This window comes from Stegostoma tigrinum, chromosome 39, assembly GCF_030684315.1.
Source record: "Stegostoma tigrinum isolate sSteTig4 chromosome 39, sSteTig4.hap1, whole genome shotgun sequence".
NCBI lineage: Eukaryota > Metazoa > Chordata > Chondrichthyes > Orectolobiformes > Stegostomatidae > Stegostoma > Stegostoma tigrinum.
The window spans coordinates 17,628,303-17,646,118 of NC_081392.1; the positions used below are offsets into that span (position 1 = coordinate 17,628,303).

The window sequence follows — 17,816 nt, forward strand, 5'->3', positions numbered from 1 at the left end:
CCTGGACCTGTGGGCCTTCGATCTGGTCGGGGGGTAACGACTGTCGCTCCTTGGGCCTGGCTATTCTGCTGCGGGGGCGCGACTTCACCATCTCTCAAGTTCAGGAGGTGGCGGGGGGGGCACCTCCCAGTGGCAGACGTCACCTACAGGAACGCTCCCCTGAGGCTGATCAATGTGTACGCCCCAGCGGTACGGAGTGAGCGGTTGGCCGTCCTGCAGCAGCTTCCACCCCTGCTGGCTACGTCCAGGCCGGTCATCCTTGGCGGAGACTTCAACTGCATCATCGATGCAGATGGAAGATCCGGCGTGGGGACAGCGGGTGGGGGGAGTCAACTGGAATTCACGTTCATATTCCTGATGGGCACGGTGAAGGACGCCAAGCTGCTCGACATCTTCAACACCCCTGCAGACGGAGCGCAGTGGAGGTATACCTGGTCGCGGCCAGACGGGTCTATTCGCGCAAGGATAGACTTCCTGTTTGTGTCACGGGCGTTCTCGGTCAGGTCCACCGGCGTCGAGCCGGTGTTCTTCTCTGACCACTGCCTCCTGCTGGCCGACTGTCACTTACAGGACGACCAGCAGGCCGGCAAGGGGACGTGGAAGCTCAACACGACTCTGTTGACCCCAGAGAACGTCACGGAGCGTAAGAGGGAGTACGCCGGTTGGAGAACCGTGAAACCCCTCTTTGAGTCTCCGGGCGACTGGTGGGAGACGGTGAAGGAGAACATCAAGAGGTTCTTTGTCCTCAAGGGTGTTCAGAAGGCGAGAGAGAAGCGGGGAAAGCTGTCGCGACTCCAGGAAAGGGTGCAGAACCTGCTCCTTCTGCAGTTGATGGGGGTCGATGTCACGGAGGAACTCCGCGAGGTGAGGGGCCAGCAAGCTTCGCTCTTCGCTGCGGAGGCCTCCAGGATAATCTTCCGGTCCAGGGTCCGCTCCGTGGAGCAGGACGAGACGCGCTCGCGTTTCTTCTTTCAGAAGGTGCAGCTCTGTGCTTAGCCGGCTGAAGGAGGACGACGGCTTGGTGACGTCGTCTCGGCCCGACATTTTGAGGATCAGCAGATCCTTCTATGCTGGACTGTATGACACGAAGCCCATGGACAGAACGGCCTCTGAGTCGTTCCTGTCGTCTATCACGGAGGTCTTAGACGACGGCACGTGGGAGTGGCTGGACCGGCCGATATCCCTGGACGAGCTGACCAGAGCCCTCAAGTCCTTGGAGAGGAATAGGACTCCCGAGAGCGACTGCTTATCGGTCGAGCTGTATTCTGCTGTGTGGGACCTGGTCAGCCAGGACTTGCTGGAGGTGTACGATAGTGCGCGTCGGGCAGGGGAAATGTGCAAGTCCATGAGGATGGGCATCATCACCCTCATTTACAAGAGGAAGGGGGAGAGGGAAGAAATTAAGAATTGGCGTCCCATTTCACTATTGAATGTGGACTACAAAATCCTGGCCAAGGTCATAGCCAACTGGGTCAGGTCTGTCCTGGAGTCGGTGATTCACCCTGACGAAACCTGACCTGTGCCAGGCAGGAAGATCACTGAGAGCCTCGCGCTCATCAGGGATACGATCGCCTACGTGCAGGACAGGCGGGTGGACACCTGCCTCGTCAGCCTTTACCAGGAGAAGGCCTTCGACAGGGTCTCTCATGCTTACATGAGGGACGTCCTCTCCAAATTGGGGTTCGGGGAGGGCATCCGCAATTGGATCCAGCTGCTCTACGCCAACATCGTTAGCGCAGTCTCGATCAATGGGAGGGAATCGGACAGTTTTCCTGTTAGATCTGGAGTCAGGCAGGGCTGCCCGCTCTCTCCTGCCTTGTTCGTGTGCTGTGTGGAGCCCTTCGCCGCATCCATCAGGAAGGGCGTGACTATCCCAGGCAGCGGAGGCCTTCAGGTCAAGACCTCCCTGTACATGGACGATGTCGCCGTCTTCTGCACCGATCGTCGGTCGGTGAGTAGACTATTGGACATCTGCGGCCAGTTTGAACTGGCCTCAGGTGCCAAAGTCAATAGGGGTAAGAGCGAGGCCATGTTCTTCGGGAACTGGGACGACCGCTCCTTCATCCCCTTCACCGTCAGGACAGACTTACCTGAAGGCGCTGGGTGTTTGGTTTGGTGGAGCTGGGGCATGCACTAAGACGTGGGAGGAGCGTATCACCAAATTGAAGCAGAAGCTGGGCAGGTGGATGCTCCGGTCCCCCTCCATTGCAGGTAAGAACCTGGTTGTCAGGTGCGAGGGGCTTTCGGTACTGTTGTATGTGGCGCAGGCCTGGCCTATTCCCTGGACCTGCGCCGCTGCCGTCACCCAGGCCACCTTCCACTTCATTTGGGTGTCGAGGATGGACTGGGTCCGCAGGGACACCATGTACAAAGACATGGAAAATGGGGGAAAGGGCGTACCGAACGCCACCCTCGCCCTGACGGCTACCTTTTGTGTGCGGCTGCATCAAGCTGTGCGTAGATCCTCAGTACGCAAACACCTAGTGTCACTACTTACTGAGGTTCTACCTGTCCCCAGTGTTGCGAAGGATGGGCCTGACCTCGTTGCCGCGGAACGCTCCGAGTAGTTGGACCGTCCCGTACCACCTGTCCTTCGTGGAGAAATTTTTGAAGGGAAACACCTTTGACCACAAGGACATCAGGCAGTGGTCAGCACGTAGTATCCTCAAGACCCTTCGGGAAAAGGAGAGGGTGGATCCCGTCGTGTGGTTCCCCACGCAAACTGCCAAAGTCGTTTGGCAGAATGCCTCATTGCCAGGACTTTCAAACAAGCACAAGGACATTGCTTGGCTGGTGGTGAGAGGGGCTCTGCCAGTGAGATCCTTTATCCATGCCCAGAATCTCTGCGCCACCGCACACTGCCCTCGAGGTGGCTGCGGGGGGGACGAGACTGTCGATCACCTCCTTCTGGAGTGTGCCTAAGCGCAGGAGGTCTGGAGGGGGATGCAGTGGTATTTGTCGAGGTTCGTCCCGAGCAGCTCCGTGATGCGGGACTCCGTGCTCTATGGGTTGTTTCCCAGGATGCACACCGCGACCAACATCAACTGCGCCTGGAGGACCATCGATGCGGTGAAAGACGCTCTTTGGTCTGCCCGCAACTTGCTGGTCTGCCAGCAGAAAGAACTGACTCCGACCGAGTGTTGCAGACTGGCGCACTCCAAGGTCCAGGACTACGTGCTGAGGGATGCGCTAAAGCTTGGGGCAGCCGCCGCCAAGGCGCGGTGGGGAAATACCATGGCATGAAACCCCTCGTCCAGAATAGAAAAAAGGGCCCTATCTGGTACCTGGGCCCAGCTGGCGCCTTCCCCAACTGGTCAGGGGGCCAACTGGGACTGTGCGGAGTGACAACTGCCGGGGTATTTTCTTTGCTTAGTTTTTTTTTTCTTCTTTGTTTGTTTTTTCTCCTTTTAGTTAATGTATGTACCCCCTGGGCAACTCGGAGCGGCTTGCATGACTGGGTAGGTGTATAAATAGGTTTTATTTTTTGTACATCTTATGAATAAAGTATATTTTTTTTCAAATAAAAAAGTGACAAAACGTCTGAAAACGAACCTTCCAGCTCAGCGAGCAAACTCACTTCCAGAACTTCAACCTGAGCTACAAATCTTCTCAAAACTTGCTGGTGGATAGTTAATGTAACCTCGCTATTTGTAAAGAGAGGGGGAAAGCAAAGACCAGTCAGTCTAAATGCAATAGTGGGGAAGGTGTTAAGGGTGCTTTATCAAGGATTTAATAGCAGAGCACTTAGAAAACAGTGGTCGAATCAGACAAGGTCAGCACAGATTTACAAAAGGGAAATCATGCTTGACAAATCTACTTGAATTCTTTCAAGATGTCTCACAGGACCAGGGACCCAGGTTCAATACCAGCCTCGGGCCATTGTTGGTGTGGAGTTTGCACATTTCTCCCCGTGTCTGTGTGGGTTTCCACCAACACAATCAGGGCGAATCAGTGTATGTGATTAATTTGGAATTTCAGAAGGCCTTCAACAAATTCCCATATAAGATATTAATATGTGTAAAATTAAAGTGCTGGGATTGAGGGGTAGGTGATGGATAGAAACCTGTAGACAGGAATCAAAGTCAGACAGTGATTAACAGGGGTCATTATTATTTGTTAATGCTATATATGAGGGAACTAAATGTAAGGGGTGGCACAGTGGCTCAGTGGTGAGCACTGCTGCCTCACAGCACCAGGGACCCAGGTTTGATTCCAGAGTTGGGCAATTGTCTGTGTGGATTTTATATATTCTCCACGCATCTGCTTGGGTTTCCTCAGGGTGCTCTGGCTTCCTTCCACAGTCAAAATATGTACAGTTAGGTGGATTGGCCATGCTAAATTACGCATAGTGTTCAAGGATGCACAGGCTAGGTAGGTTAGTCATGGGAAATGCAGGGACGGGGTAGGTGTGCGCGTCTGGGTGGGATGCTCTTCAGAGGGTCAGTGTGGACCTGATAGGCGAAATGGCCCATTTCCACACTGTAGGGATTCTATGATAATATCGCAAAATTTGCAGATGACACAAAGCAGAGTTGAATTGTGAGCTGTGGGGTGGATGCAGAGATGTTGCAGTGTGATTTGGACAAGCTGAGTGAGTGGTCAAAAGCAGTATAATGTGGATCAATGTGAGGTTATACACTTTGGTGGCAAAAATAGGAAGGCAGATTATTTGAATGGCTGTAATTTCAGAGACAGGAATGTTCAATGAGACCTGGGTGTTCCCATATACCAGCTGCTGACAGTAAATGTAGTGCAGCAGGCAGTAAAGAAGGTAAATTGTATGTCGGCCTTCAACGCAACTGGATTCGAGTACATGAACAATGACATCTTCCTACAATTATACAGGGCCTTGGGACTACACCTGGAATACCATGTGCAGTTTTGATCTCCTTATTTGGGGAAGGATGTTCTCACCCTATAAAGGGGTGCAGTGAAAGTTTGTCAAATTGATTTCTGGGTTGGCGGGGCTGACGTTTGAGAAGAGACCGAGTTGGTTAGGATTGTAGTCCGTGAAGTTAGAAGAATGGCAGGCATTTGTTGGGGGGTAAATCTGAGAAACCTATAAAATTCTAACAATTCTAGATATGTTAGATGCAGGAAGGATGCTCCTGATGGTCTGGGAGTCCAGGACACGGAATCACATTTTAAGGATAAGCTGTGAACCTTTTAGGACTGAAATGAGGAGAGCTTTCTTCACCCAGTGTGTGGTGAATTCATTGCCAAAGAAACTGGGCGAGGTCAAAACATTGTGAGCTTTCAAGGAGATGCTGGATATAGCTCTTCTGGCTAAAGGGGTCAAGGAGTATCAGGGAAGGGTGAGGTTACGGTCTTGAGCCTGATGGTCAGCCTTGATGATATTGAATGGCAGAGCAGGCTTGAGCCAACAAATGGCCCAATCCTGGTCCGATCTTCTACATTAATTTCACAATCAAAGTCTTGACATTTCTAGAAGCACCACCTAAAAATAACTCTGACCCAAGCAAAAGTTTGTCCTAACAGCGCATCACACTGCTCTTAAACATTCCTGCTGAAAGCTTCAAGGATGCAGGCAGAGGTTGTGCGCTGCGGGAGCTGCAGTACAGAAACAACACTGGCGTCAGAAACAAGGCATCCAAATGGAACGTTTACCAGTGTGTTTTTGAACGAATAAAAAGAAGTGCACAGAAAAGGCAAATTCCCTCAAATCACTGCAACTTCAACAGGTCCACAGACTTTGAGCAGGAAGCATCTTCATTTCATAATACAGTTACTGAAGATTTGACACAAAAAAATGCAAGTTTTTGATTAAACAAAACATTACAGTGAGCTAGATTTGTCTTTCTATTGGATACCTCCGACCACTAATATGTTGTTTCCTAATGGCCAAATACATGTTGTGTAGACTTTAACAAACCTATCCGCAGAATTTGAGAATGACGTTCAAGTTTATTTAACTTTTATCTTTATGCAATAAAACAGACAGAAACACATGTGACATTCCAATCTGTGTACCTAATGAAGGACCAGTATTATTATAAGCCAGTCCCATGTAGTACAGTACATGATTTCTGCCATTGAGCTAAGGTGCAATTGCACCATCTAGTGTAGTACCAAATCCTCCACCAACAGCTCAGTCGCAGCAGAGATAATGGGAACTGCAGATGCTGGAGAATCCAAGATAACAAAATGTGAAGCTGGATGAACACAGCAGGCCCAGCAGCATCTCAGGAGCACAAAAGCTGATGTTTCGGGCCTAGACCCTTCATCAGAGAGGGGTATGGGGTGAGGGTTCTGGAATAAATAGGGAGAGAGGGGGAGGTGGACCGAAGATGGAGAGAAAAGAAGATAGGTGGAGAGGAGAGTATAGGTGGGGAGGTAGGGAGGGGATAGGTCAGTCCAGGGAAGACGGACAGGTCAAGGAGGTGGGATGAGGTTAGTAGGTAGGAAATGGAGGTGCGGCTTGAGGTGGGAGGAAGAACAGGTTAGGGAGGCAGAGACAGGCTGGGCTGGTTGTGTGATGCAGTGGGGGGAGGGGATGAATTGGGCTGGTTTTGGGATGCGGTGGGGGAAGGGGAGATTTTGAAGCTGGTGAAGTCCACATTGATACCATTGGGCTGCAGGGTTCCCAAGCGGAATATGAGTTGCTGTTCCTGCAACCTTCGGGTGGCATCATTGTGGCACTGCAGGAGACCCATGATAGACATGTCGTCTGAGGAATGGGAGGGGGAGTTGAAATGGTTTGCAACTGGGAGGTGCAGTTGTTTATTGCGAACCGAGCGGAGGTGTTCTGCAAAGCAGTCTGTCCGCCTCCCCCCTCTCCCTATTTATTCCAGAACCCTCACCCCATCCCCCTCTCTGATGAGGGGTCTAGGCCCGAAACATCAGCTTTTGTGCTCCTGAGATGCTGCTTGGCCTGCTGTGTTCGTCCAGCTCCACACTTTGTTATCTCAGTTGCAGCAGAATTCACTCAAGGTTGTAACAGCAATGTAAACCCACTCCTTCAATGTTGACACCAGGCAGGCACTGTGTTATGATGCACTCTGCTACTCTGATTCCCGATTAAGATGCGCACATCAGAGTGATACAAATAATTGTACAAATCACAAAATACTGCAGAAGCCGACAAGTTAAGAAAGGGTAAACCACTTTTGTTTGTTAAAATAATGTAAATTCTGCATGAAAATTTCACAACAAAACGCAAAGGGAGCATTTAAAATCCATCAAGAATCACTTCACACAACAATGAGAGAAAGTAAAAAATTAAAACAAATTTACACACAATCCTGCACATACAACCCTGTCACAGAAACCAAGTGCAGGAGTAAGCCCTTCAAACCTGGTCCATCATTCAATATGATGACAGCTGATCCTCTATCTATCTTAATGCCACTTTGCTGCTTTATCCCCATACCTGTCGATACCTTTAAAATCTAAAAATGTATCTCTCTCTTTCTTAGAGTCATAGATTCATACAGCACAGAAACAGACCCTTCGGTCCAACCAGTCCATGCCGACCATAATCCCAAACTAAGCTAGACCCATGTAGGAAGCGTCACTGGACCTGAAACGTTAACTCTGCTTTCTTTTCTTTACAGGTGCTGCCAGACCTGCTGAATTTCTCAAGCAACTTTGTTTTTGTTTCTAGTCCCATCTGCCTGCTCCCGGCCCATATCCCTCCAAAACTTTCCTATTCAGGTACTTTTCCAAATGGCTTTTAAATGGTGTAATTGTGCCCACATCAACCACTTCCTCAGGAAGTTCACTCCACACGTGAACCACCCTCTTAAAAAAAATCTGTTCCTCATGCCGTTTTTTAAAATCTCTCCTCTCACCTTAAAAATGTGCCCCCTTATCTGAAATTCCCCCATCCTGGGGAAAAGACAATTACCATTAACTCTATCCATATCCCTCATTATTATGGTCGGCATGGACTGGTTGGACTGAAGGGTCTCTTTCTGTGCTGTATGAGTCTATTATTTCATAAACTTCTACAAGGTTGCCTCTCAACTTCCTACACTCCAGTAGGAATGAGTCCCAGCCTATCCCACCTTTCTTTTTAACTCAAACCTTCCGTATCCGGCAACATCCTGGTAAATCTCTTCTGAACACTTTCCAGCTTAATAATATCCCTTCTTTATCCTTCCCACAATTGGGTGACCAGAACTGGTCACATCTTGAGTATATTTTCATTTCCTGATATTTTTGGGCAACCTTCCTAGTCCTATTATTTTCCCAACATCTGCCTTGCAAGTTCTAACCTTGCAAATTTTGAATCAAATCAACTTTTAACTCTTGACTTTGTACTCATGATCTCAATGAAGGACAAAATAGAGTTGGCTTGAGGGGCTAAGTGGCTGACATAGCCAGAAAATCCACGAAGCAACAGTTTAGCTTCTGATAAGGCAGGAGGGTGGGATTTGCAGCTCTTTGCAAACAAAATTTTAATGGGGTCAGGATAAGAGTGGTAAAGAACAAGTGGTAAAAGGAAAGGAGGGAGGAAAGTTTATACGCTTTGCCGTTTAAATAATACAATGCCAAAATGACATCTAAGTGTGGGACACCTGCTGGATTCTCGTCACAGACCTGAAATGCTTTACAACACAGGGTTAAAGAATTTCTAACTGGAGAAAAATGCTGCCACACGCAAGGGAGTGCAGAGTACTCACTGCATCAAACTGGGCGAGGAACTCCTGTGACTTGTCTGTAATGTTTTCAGTATCGACCTTCACTTCCACCATAGGGTTCAGGTTTTGTGCACGCTCCAGAGATGCCTTGGCTCGATTTTTTCCCAAAGAGCTGGTGGGAATGAGGAACTGAGATCTCGAATCCTCTGGTGTTGCCTGGCATAACATCCGGGATTAATACAGAAAGAGAGAAATTTAACACAAAAAGATCATAGCTAAAATTGCAGAAATTCACTAAACTCATTCAAATCCTATGGAACAATGTTTGCTACAATAAAAATAGAAAATGCTGGAAATACTCAGCTTAGAGATTTTTTTCTGTTTTATTTCAGTATTCTGCTTTCTACATTTTTACTCTAGGCTTGGTGTTTGATCAGTTGGGATACCACGAGTAGAGTATGGTTTCAGAGTCCAAACAAACTACTGGGAAACTTGTATGTCATGTAGGGAATAGGCATACAAGATTGGATACTGAAAATGTAAAATGGAAACAGAAAAAAAAACTGGAAATACTCAGCAGGTCTGACTGCATCTGTGGGGAGAGAAACAGTGTTAATGAACATCAATGAGATAACAAAAACATCAATGTGAAAAATCGATTGTTTCTCCTTTCACAACATGCTGCCAGCCCAAACCTGTTGATTATTTTCAGCTTTCACTTAGGAGCAGGAGGAGGGTGCTCAACTCCTCAAGCCTATGCTGCCATTCAACATGACTGAGGTTAACTCGCAACCTAGTCCACAAATCCCTTTTTCCTCCATTATTCCTTAACTCTGGTCAACATAAAAAAGGGATTAAAATTAATAAGTGATTGAACATCGACTGCCCTTTTACCTGCAGCAAAATGCCCTCCTCGTACTCTCAATTATAAAGGCTATCATTCCCTTAAACGTTTTGAACATAGCACACGTGTCACATTCTGACTGTTGAAATTTAATACAATGCATCGCTCCTGCAAGCTTCACTATAATAAAGGGGCTATTTAAATGCCATTTGCAGTTGTTACTGTTAAAGTACTATCTGAACAGACAAGCTGGAACCAAAGCTGTATGCTATAATAAAGTAGTTACTGAATGATTACAAAAGACTATTTATTTAGACAGTGGGAAAGTCCAAGGCAGCTGGAATTATTAATTACTAAGCACTCAAAGAATTAAATTGAGAATTTAGGAATATCAACAGGTGCAAGCAAAAACTAAAATGTTTTGAAATCAGCATCGGCTTGACAGTAAATCTAAAACCAAGAACACCAAACGCTACCGTGTTTCAGAATATCAGTGGAATACCTGCTGATGGTCCAGTAGAGTCAGTGCCTTGACACCTGCCAAAATGAGGTTTTTTGCCACTTCAGCGCCCAGTCCCTTCATTCCCACCAACAGCACCCGGGAAGCACGTAACCTGCAAACATCAGTAATCCATTCACTACTTGTAGCAGCACCAGCAATAAAACAAAAGCATCTCGCACTGCGACAAAGCTAAATGAAGCCATCACATTTTCCAGACTTCTGACCTTAGTTCAACAATTCTGTCAAAATGCTGAGACCATGCTGGGAAAACCGTGTGCAGCAAGTGCTCATTTAACATCATCCCACTTGATATTTCGACTTAATATTGTGCAGTTAATAGTGACTGTAATTTCATTTGAGTGCGGTGAGAACCATTTTAAGGCCATTGTATGTACACCCCATGGTCGCCTCTGCTCTGTAACTCTACCAATTCAGCCTCTCTGAGCACCTGCCCTGCAAGTTAAACCTCTCCTAAGTCTTGCTAGGGGTTGGCTGCGAGCGGTGTTGGTAAAGAGACAGAAGCAGCTTCAGAATGGTATTGGGGAAAGAAGTGGTCACAGCAAAGTCTGTGCTAGTAGGAAGTTAGATTTTTGTCTTATGCTTTAAAAGTTATTTTGCTAATTTCCTACATGTTATGTAGTGTTTCCATTTACAGGGTATAATATTTTAATGTTTTCCGTACAAAAAGTAGGGCGTTACACAACCTTAAGTCTAGTTTTAACATGAATTCCTATTGGAGTTCCTGTGGCATGTCATTGCCTGCAGATTTTGTCCCAAACTGGAGAGATATTGTATGTTTTCCTCTGAAGAATACACAAGGACAAGTTACTTGCGTGGACAAGTGGGACTGAACACTTGTGTGTACCAACCAGGGGTTTAAATGTTATCTCTTAGCTCGATATGAAAGTTGCAGTTAATCTCCTAGTTACTTGTGTTGCAGGCAGATCTGTCTGTCTCTCTCTCTCTCTATGCTACAAACCAATTAAAAAGGAAAGAAGAAAACATTCTCTCACTCTGAATGCTAGAATTCAGTCATGGTTGAAAAGAATCAAAACTACAAAACCTCAACTATTCTGTAAAATTAAGGATTTTGACAATGACAGTTCATCTACCAATATCAACTCTATCAGTATCTTCTACTGCAATGGCCACAGCAATTCAGAGGCTGATGCATCATTTCTAAACTTTTCCCTCTTTGGGCTCACCACTCATTTCATTTGTGTGAGGGTGCATGCATATGTTGAATGACTAATTTTTCTTGCATCCAGCAATTTAAAAAAAAACTTGCTCTTAATTATTTCAACAAATCCAACTTCACTTGACTATTTTCAATGATTCATTTGGGTGCGGGAGAAAGGCAAGGAAAGGGATCATTTTAAATTCACATTGTTACATCCAATCAAGGGAGTAAGGGAAGGAGAATTTAGTTTATTCATTCCTCACTTGGAAGCTTAATGATAACAAACCATAACAAATTGAGGAAACTTGCCAGGGGTCTGGACATAACAGAGTAGAGATGATGTTGCCCATTTCAGACCAAACAAAAACTAGGGGCCATAAACAGAATCCATTCACTAATAAAGTCAGCATGGAATTCAGGAAAAAAAAACATTTCTACTGAGGACATGGTAATAACATGGAAGTTGCTACCGAGGAAGTGGTGAAGGGATTAATATTAATGCATTTAAGGGGAAGCTGGATGCCATGTAAAAGAAATAAAAAACTCAGCATATAGGGCATATGGAAGGAAATTTACGTGGAGCATAAATAAAATATAGATGAGGCGGACTAAAGGGGTTAAGGACCAATACTTTTACGTATAGAGTGGTGCATGTTTGGAATGAGCTGCCAGCGGTGGTGGTGCAAGGTGGTACAATTATAACATTTAAAAGGCATCCAGATGGGTACATGAATAGGAAGTGTTGAGAGGGAAATGGGCCAAATGCTGACAAATGGGACCAGATTAAATTAGGGTACCTGATCAGCATGGATGAGTTGGACCGGTGTCTGTTTCGGTGCTGTACATCTCCACGATTCTAGGACTGAATAGCCTGTTTCTGTGCTCTAAATACTGCATGAAATGACATGTGAAAAGTTGCGCCTCTCCTTAAGAGATCTGTTGGCCTCTGTAACCTACTTGGTGCATACTGTAAAAACTTCCTATGGCAAGCTTTTTAAAACTCTGGATAAAAACAAACCTGTTTTTCTTCTAACTTTTAATTTCTCAACATTAAAAAATGCACAATAAAGACAATTGTACATACTGGAAATTGTTTTTAGATATAGGGCGCATATCAAAGGAAGAACAAATCATAGGACAAACTTCACTGGACTAATTAAGTATGCACCAAAATAATTAACCTGCGTGAAAGTGGCATTATACTAGAACAATACAGCATGGACCATTCAGCCCATCATGCACATACGAATCTGATGAAAGACCATTTATCAAGTCTCACTCTCCCCCTATCCTCCCATGCAAAGCTTCCCTTACAAACATCCATCCAGAATTTTAAAGTTTTCTGCTTCTATCATTCTTTCAAGCAGCACATTCCTTATCTCAACTCACTACAAAAATGATGTTTTGCCTCATGTTTTACCCATGCAGCTGAATGGCCTGAATCAACAGGCTACTGTTTCAAATTCCACTCAATACATTTGGTGCACTTGCCTTTATTGGTGAGTGCATTGATTATTGAATTTGTAATGTTATATTGCAGCTCTACAGGACGTTGATTAGGTCATTTGTGGAATACTATGTTCAATTATGGTCTCCCTGCTATAGGAAGAATGTATTGAAACTTGAAAGTGTTCAGAAAAACTTTACAAGGATGTTGCCAGGCTTGGAGGGTTTGAGCTGTAGGGAGGGACTGAATAGACTGGGACTTTTTTTCCTTGGGGCATTAGAAGCTGCGGAAACTTATAGAAGCTTATAAAAACATGAGCCTCGTGGATAGGGTGCATAGTTAAGGCATTTTCCCAGGGTAGGGGAGTCCAAAACTAGATAGCATAGATTTAAGGTGAGAGGGTAAAGATTTAAAAAAAACTAAGCGATAACCTTTTCAAGCAGAAGGGTGGTGTGTGTATGGAATGAGTTGCCACAGGAAGTGGTGAAGGCTAGTATAATTACAACATTAAAAAGGCATCAGGATGGGTATATGAATAGGAAGGATTTAAGAGGGATAATGGGTCAAATGCTGGCACATGGGACTAGATTAATTTAGGATATCTGGTTAGCATGGATGAGTTGGACCGAAGGGTCTGTATACTACGCTATACAGCTCTATGACTCCAAACCTGAGCAAAAGATCAAGCATGGCTGCAGTATCAAAGGTGACTTTTTACGCATGACAAAGTGGAGGTTCTAACCTCTTCACCCTTTGGTATATGTAAAGATCCCACATGAATATTTCAGAGAAGGTGAGGTAGATTTATAAACTGGAACATTTATAATGGGGTAAGGTCGATGGACAATCTGTGTGTGCACGTGCAAACCTTAAGATCAAGAAAGATTTGCATTTTTTGAAGTTGAGCAAAACAAGAGTCATCTTGTGCACAGCAAGATCCAAAGTGACATTACCATGATAATAATTTCTAATGTCCTTGAAAAACAACTTACTCGATCATAAAACAGGACAGACAGCTACTGATGCTTGTATCAGCAACCTGAAATGTCTCCGCAATGGTACCTTTAATTTCAACATAAGAATGTTCAGACAGAACTCCTTTGCCCATCCCTGAATTCCGTATAAAATCAATGAATCAATAAAATGTACCCTACAATGGCCTATACATAAACTAACTAAAAAAATAAGTCCCTGTGCCCACCTGTTTATTTCCCAATATAACAGTCTAACAACAGAGATTGCTTGAAAAAACCCAACAGGTCAGACAGCATTTGTGGAGAGAAGGTCCATGGACCCTACTGAATCTGGCAAAAAAAAGTCAAATTGGTTAAAGGTTCCTGCGCCTGCCCCTTTAATTTCCAATCATGAAAAGTCTGACAAACTCATTAAAGGTTCCTGCACCTGCCCCTTTAATTACAAATCATGAACAGTCTGACAAACTCATTAAAGGTTCCTGCGCCTGCCCCTTTAATTTCCAATCATGAACAAATTGCTCCAAGGTCCGTGCCCCTTTAATTGGCCTGGCTGTTGATACCCGTTACCCGGGGACATTGATCGACTGCCATCCCCAAGGGGAAGGGATGGCCTCGGCCATTACCGTTTCTGGGCGTCGAGCCCCCAGAGGCGGATCTGGCGGTCATACTGAGCCGCCTCCTCCTCACTGATCACCGCTTCTTCCTTCTCCACCATAGCGCTCACCCCAGCTTGAAACCCGCGCACTCCGCCGGAAACGTCGCCAGAACATGCGCTCTCTGCGCGATGACGTACTCACAACCCGCGCTCCGTGCGCGGCGACGTACCAGCGCAGGCGCAAACTGCGCGCTGACGTAAAACAAATCGTGCACTCTACGTACTGACGTACGCACAACTCGCGCCACCTTCTCTAAGCCACCGTCCGCCAGGCTCACGTGACCCCATCGCCAACCTTGGAATGGATGATGTCTCGATCACTCACCCAGGCCATTCAGCCCGTCCTGCCTGGACTAGCTCACTGAATGAGCATCATAACATAGTGCAAATCCTCCTGCCTTTCTCCCTTGATCATGAATATTGGCCCAATTTAAATAAACTCCAAATTTGCCTTTGTCTTCGTTAATTCAGGAGACATAGGTGTCATTGTCTGGACCAGCATTTATTGACCATTCTCAATGGCCCCTTGAGAAGGTGGGGGTTAGCTGGCTGTGGAACTGCTGCAGTCCATGCGCTGTACGTAGACCCACATTGCTGTTACAGGACAAAGCAGCCCACTTGACTGGCACCACATCCATAAACATTCATTCCCTCCATCACCAATACTCAGCCACAGCAGTGTATACCATCTGGTTAAGGTGCCACTTGTTCCAAAGGTGTGTAATAACATTACTGAGTAGATTGATTAGAAATTAGTTTTTGCCCCTTGAGAATGTGGTGAGTTGACTTTTTGAACCACTGCAGTCATGGAGTCACACTGCGAGGAAACACACCCTTCGGTCCTACCAGTCTATGCCGACTTTAATCACGAACTAATCTAATCTCACCTGCCTGTACTTGGTCCATATCCCTCCAAACCTTTCCTAATCATGTACTTATTATGCAAATGTATTTTAAACGTGTTAATTGTCTACATGTCTACCACTTCCTCTGGAAGTTCATTCCAGACGTGAACCACCCTCTGTGTAAAAGAAATTGTCCCTCATATCCTTTTTAAATCTTCCTCCAGTCCCCTTAAAAATATGCCGTTTGGAGTGCAGGTACATCCAGAGCACTGGTGCAGCATTTTGATCCAGCTAAGTCGTTGAACAGTTTTAGGGCAGAGGTGGACAGATACTGGGAAACAAAGGGATTGAAAAATTGTCTAGGGTAGATGAAAATGTGGATTTGATGTTACAATTAGATCAACCATGACCTTATTGAGAAATGAAGCACTCCTTTTGCCTATGAATTCTCCCGTTGAACCTATACTGTCAGGTGACATGTTCTAGAACCTAACTGCTTGTTACAGGAAAAATATTTTTCTCACACAACATTTTCTCCTTTTGCAAATTACCTTATGCCTGTGTCCTCCCATTCTCAATCTTCGTTAAGAGAGGGAAAAAAAGTCTTCATATCTATTTCTTCCAGCTCCCCTAATAATTTCGTAAAAATTACTTGAATTTCCTTATAACCTGGTTCTTTCCAAGGAAGACAGGCCCAATCTTGCTAAACTATCCTCGAAGTTTCTCATCCCTGGAATTCAAGAAAAAGCAAGCCGAAAGGTGACAATGTAATCATTGCTAATTGTCCTAAGAACCAATCAGATTCACCAAAGTTTTGTATTGATGGAAGGAAACCGCCATCCTGGTCTGACTTACGCGTGACTCCAGGCCAACAGCAATGTGATTGACTCTTAACTGCCCTTTAGGTCATTAGGGATGAGAAATGAAGGTTGGAGTATCCAGTGATGCCCATTGATTAATAATTTTTAAATTCCTATAAACTTCTCCTGCACTGTGCCTGGTAAGTTTGCTTTCCTCTGAAAATGTGGAGCCTAGAACTGTAAGCAATACTCCAACTGAGGCCTATTTTGTGTCTGAAATGAAAGCAAACTATAGTAGATGTTGCAGAGCTGGGGTAAAAACAGAATGTGCTGGAGATGATGAGAGGTGACTTGATAGAGGTGTACAAAATGATCAGAAGTGTAGATAGACACACAGAGACTTTTTCCCGGGGTGGAGGTAGCTTTACGAGGGGGCATGGTTTTAAAGTGAGTGGAGGTAGATTTAGAGGAGACATCAGAGATAGGTTCTTTACTCAGAGAGTGGTCGGGACGTGGAATGCATTGCCGGAGAGGGTAGTGGAGTCGGCCTCATTAGGGGCATTTAAGCGGCTATTAGATAGGCATATGGAAGTCAGTGTAAGGTAGGGGTGGAGGTTAGGTAGACCTGGGATTAGGATAAAAGTTCGGCACAACATCGTGGGCCGAAGGGCCTGTACTACGCTGTACTGTTCTATGTTCTATGTTCTAGGACAAAATAACCTTTTAAAAGTGACAGCATCATCACAACATCCCACACTACCTTTAACACATGCATACACCTGATTCTTTCCACTTCTGCATGCAATTTAGGGTTGTGGCCTTTATTTTATAGTATACTTCCATGATTTTCCACCAAAATGTATCACCTCACACCTCTCGGCATTGAATTTCATCTTCCATCTACCTGCCCGCTCCACTAACTTGTTGATGCCCTTTTGTAGATTTGTATTGTCCGCCTCGCAGGGGACCGTGATTCCCAGCTTTGTTTCATTCACAAACCCAGAAATTGCCTCCTGCACAAAGCTGATCCATGAGGAACCTCACCTCCAGTGAGAAAGGGCCCAGCCTCTTCTTATAACTCAAACCCTCACACACATTCCTCAACCTGGAAAGTAGCCTTTAACCATTTCTCTCTGTTTCCTGTCACTCAGCCTATTTCGTATCAGTATTACTACTGTCCTGTTAGATTGCGGTGTGGAGGTGCTGGTGTTGGACTGGGGTGGACAAGGTCAGAAATCACACCACCCCAGGTTATAGTCCAACTGGCTTATTTGAAATCATAAGCTTTTGGACTGTAGCCCTTTGTCAGGTGACTTCACAAAGGGGCTACTCTCTGAAAGTTTGTGATTTCAAATAAACCTGTCAGACTATAACCTGGGGTCGTGTGATTTCTGAGCTTGTTAGATTGTAACTGCTGGGCCTACCTGTGCGACCATTTTCAAACAATGGTATTAAATTTGCAATTTTCCTGTCTCCTGACACCACACCTTTAATCGCTATCTCCGCAATTTCTACTGTCACTTCCTTTGATATCCCTGAATGCATCTTACCCAGTCCCAGTACTTTATCAACTATAAGTATCAATAGATAAGCAAAAGCCTCTGTAGAAATTCTAAACCTGTCTAGTGACTGTGTTTCCTTAGATGGCCCCATGGCCCAGAAAACCTAACTTTCCGGAACAACGACAGATGCAAAGTATTTATTTAACATAGAGTCATACAGCATGGAAACAGCCCTGTTGGTCAAACCAGCTCTGCCAATCATAATCCCAAACTGAATCAGTCCCACCTGCCTGAGCTTCGTGCATATCCCTCCTAACATTTCTCATTCAAGAACTTATCTAAATATCTTTTAAATGTAACCATACCTGCATCCAACATTTCCTCCAGAAGTTCATTCCAGATGTAGATCAGCGAGCAAAGAGGCGATAAGCATTCAAAATCTCCCCTTCCCCTACTGCATCCCT

At 45.4% G+C, this 17,816-nt stretch overlaps 1 protein-coding gene across 2 annotated transcripts in view; it reads right to left on the bottom strand.

Annotated features, from left to right (window-relative positions):
- Nucleotides 1-14,333, bottom strand: part of sae1 (SUMO1 activating enzyme subunit 1) — a 116,132-nt gene extending 101,799 nt beyond the window's left edge. For both annotated transcript variants that reach the window (XM_059640888.1, XM_048522570.2), the window contains exons 1-3: nt 14,174-14,333; nt 9,950-10,061; nt 8,646-8,819 (exon numbers count right to left, since the gene is read on the bottom strand). In XM_059640888.1, the coding sequence (XP_059496871.1) occupies nt 8,646-8,819; nt 9,950-10,061; nt 14,174-14,265 (378 nt within the window). In that variant the 5' untranslated portion in view covers nt 14,266-14,333. The remainder of the gene's footprint in view (nt 1-8,645; nt 8,820-9,949; nt 10,062-14,173) is intronic.
- Nucleotides 14,334-17,816: the final 3,483 nt, after the last annotated feature.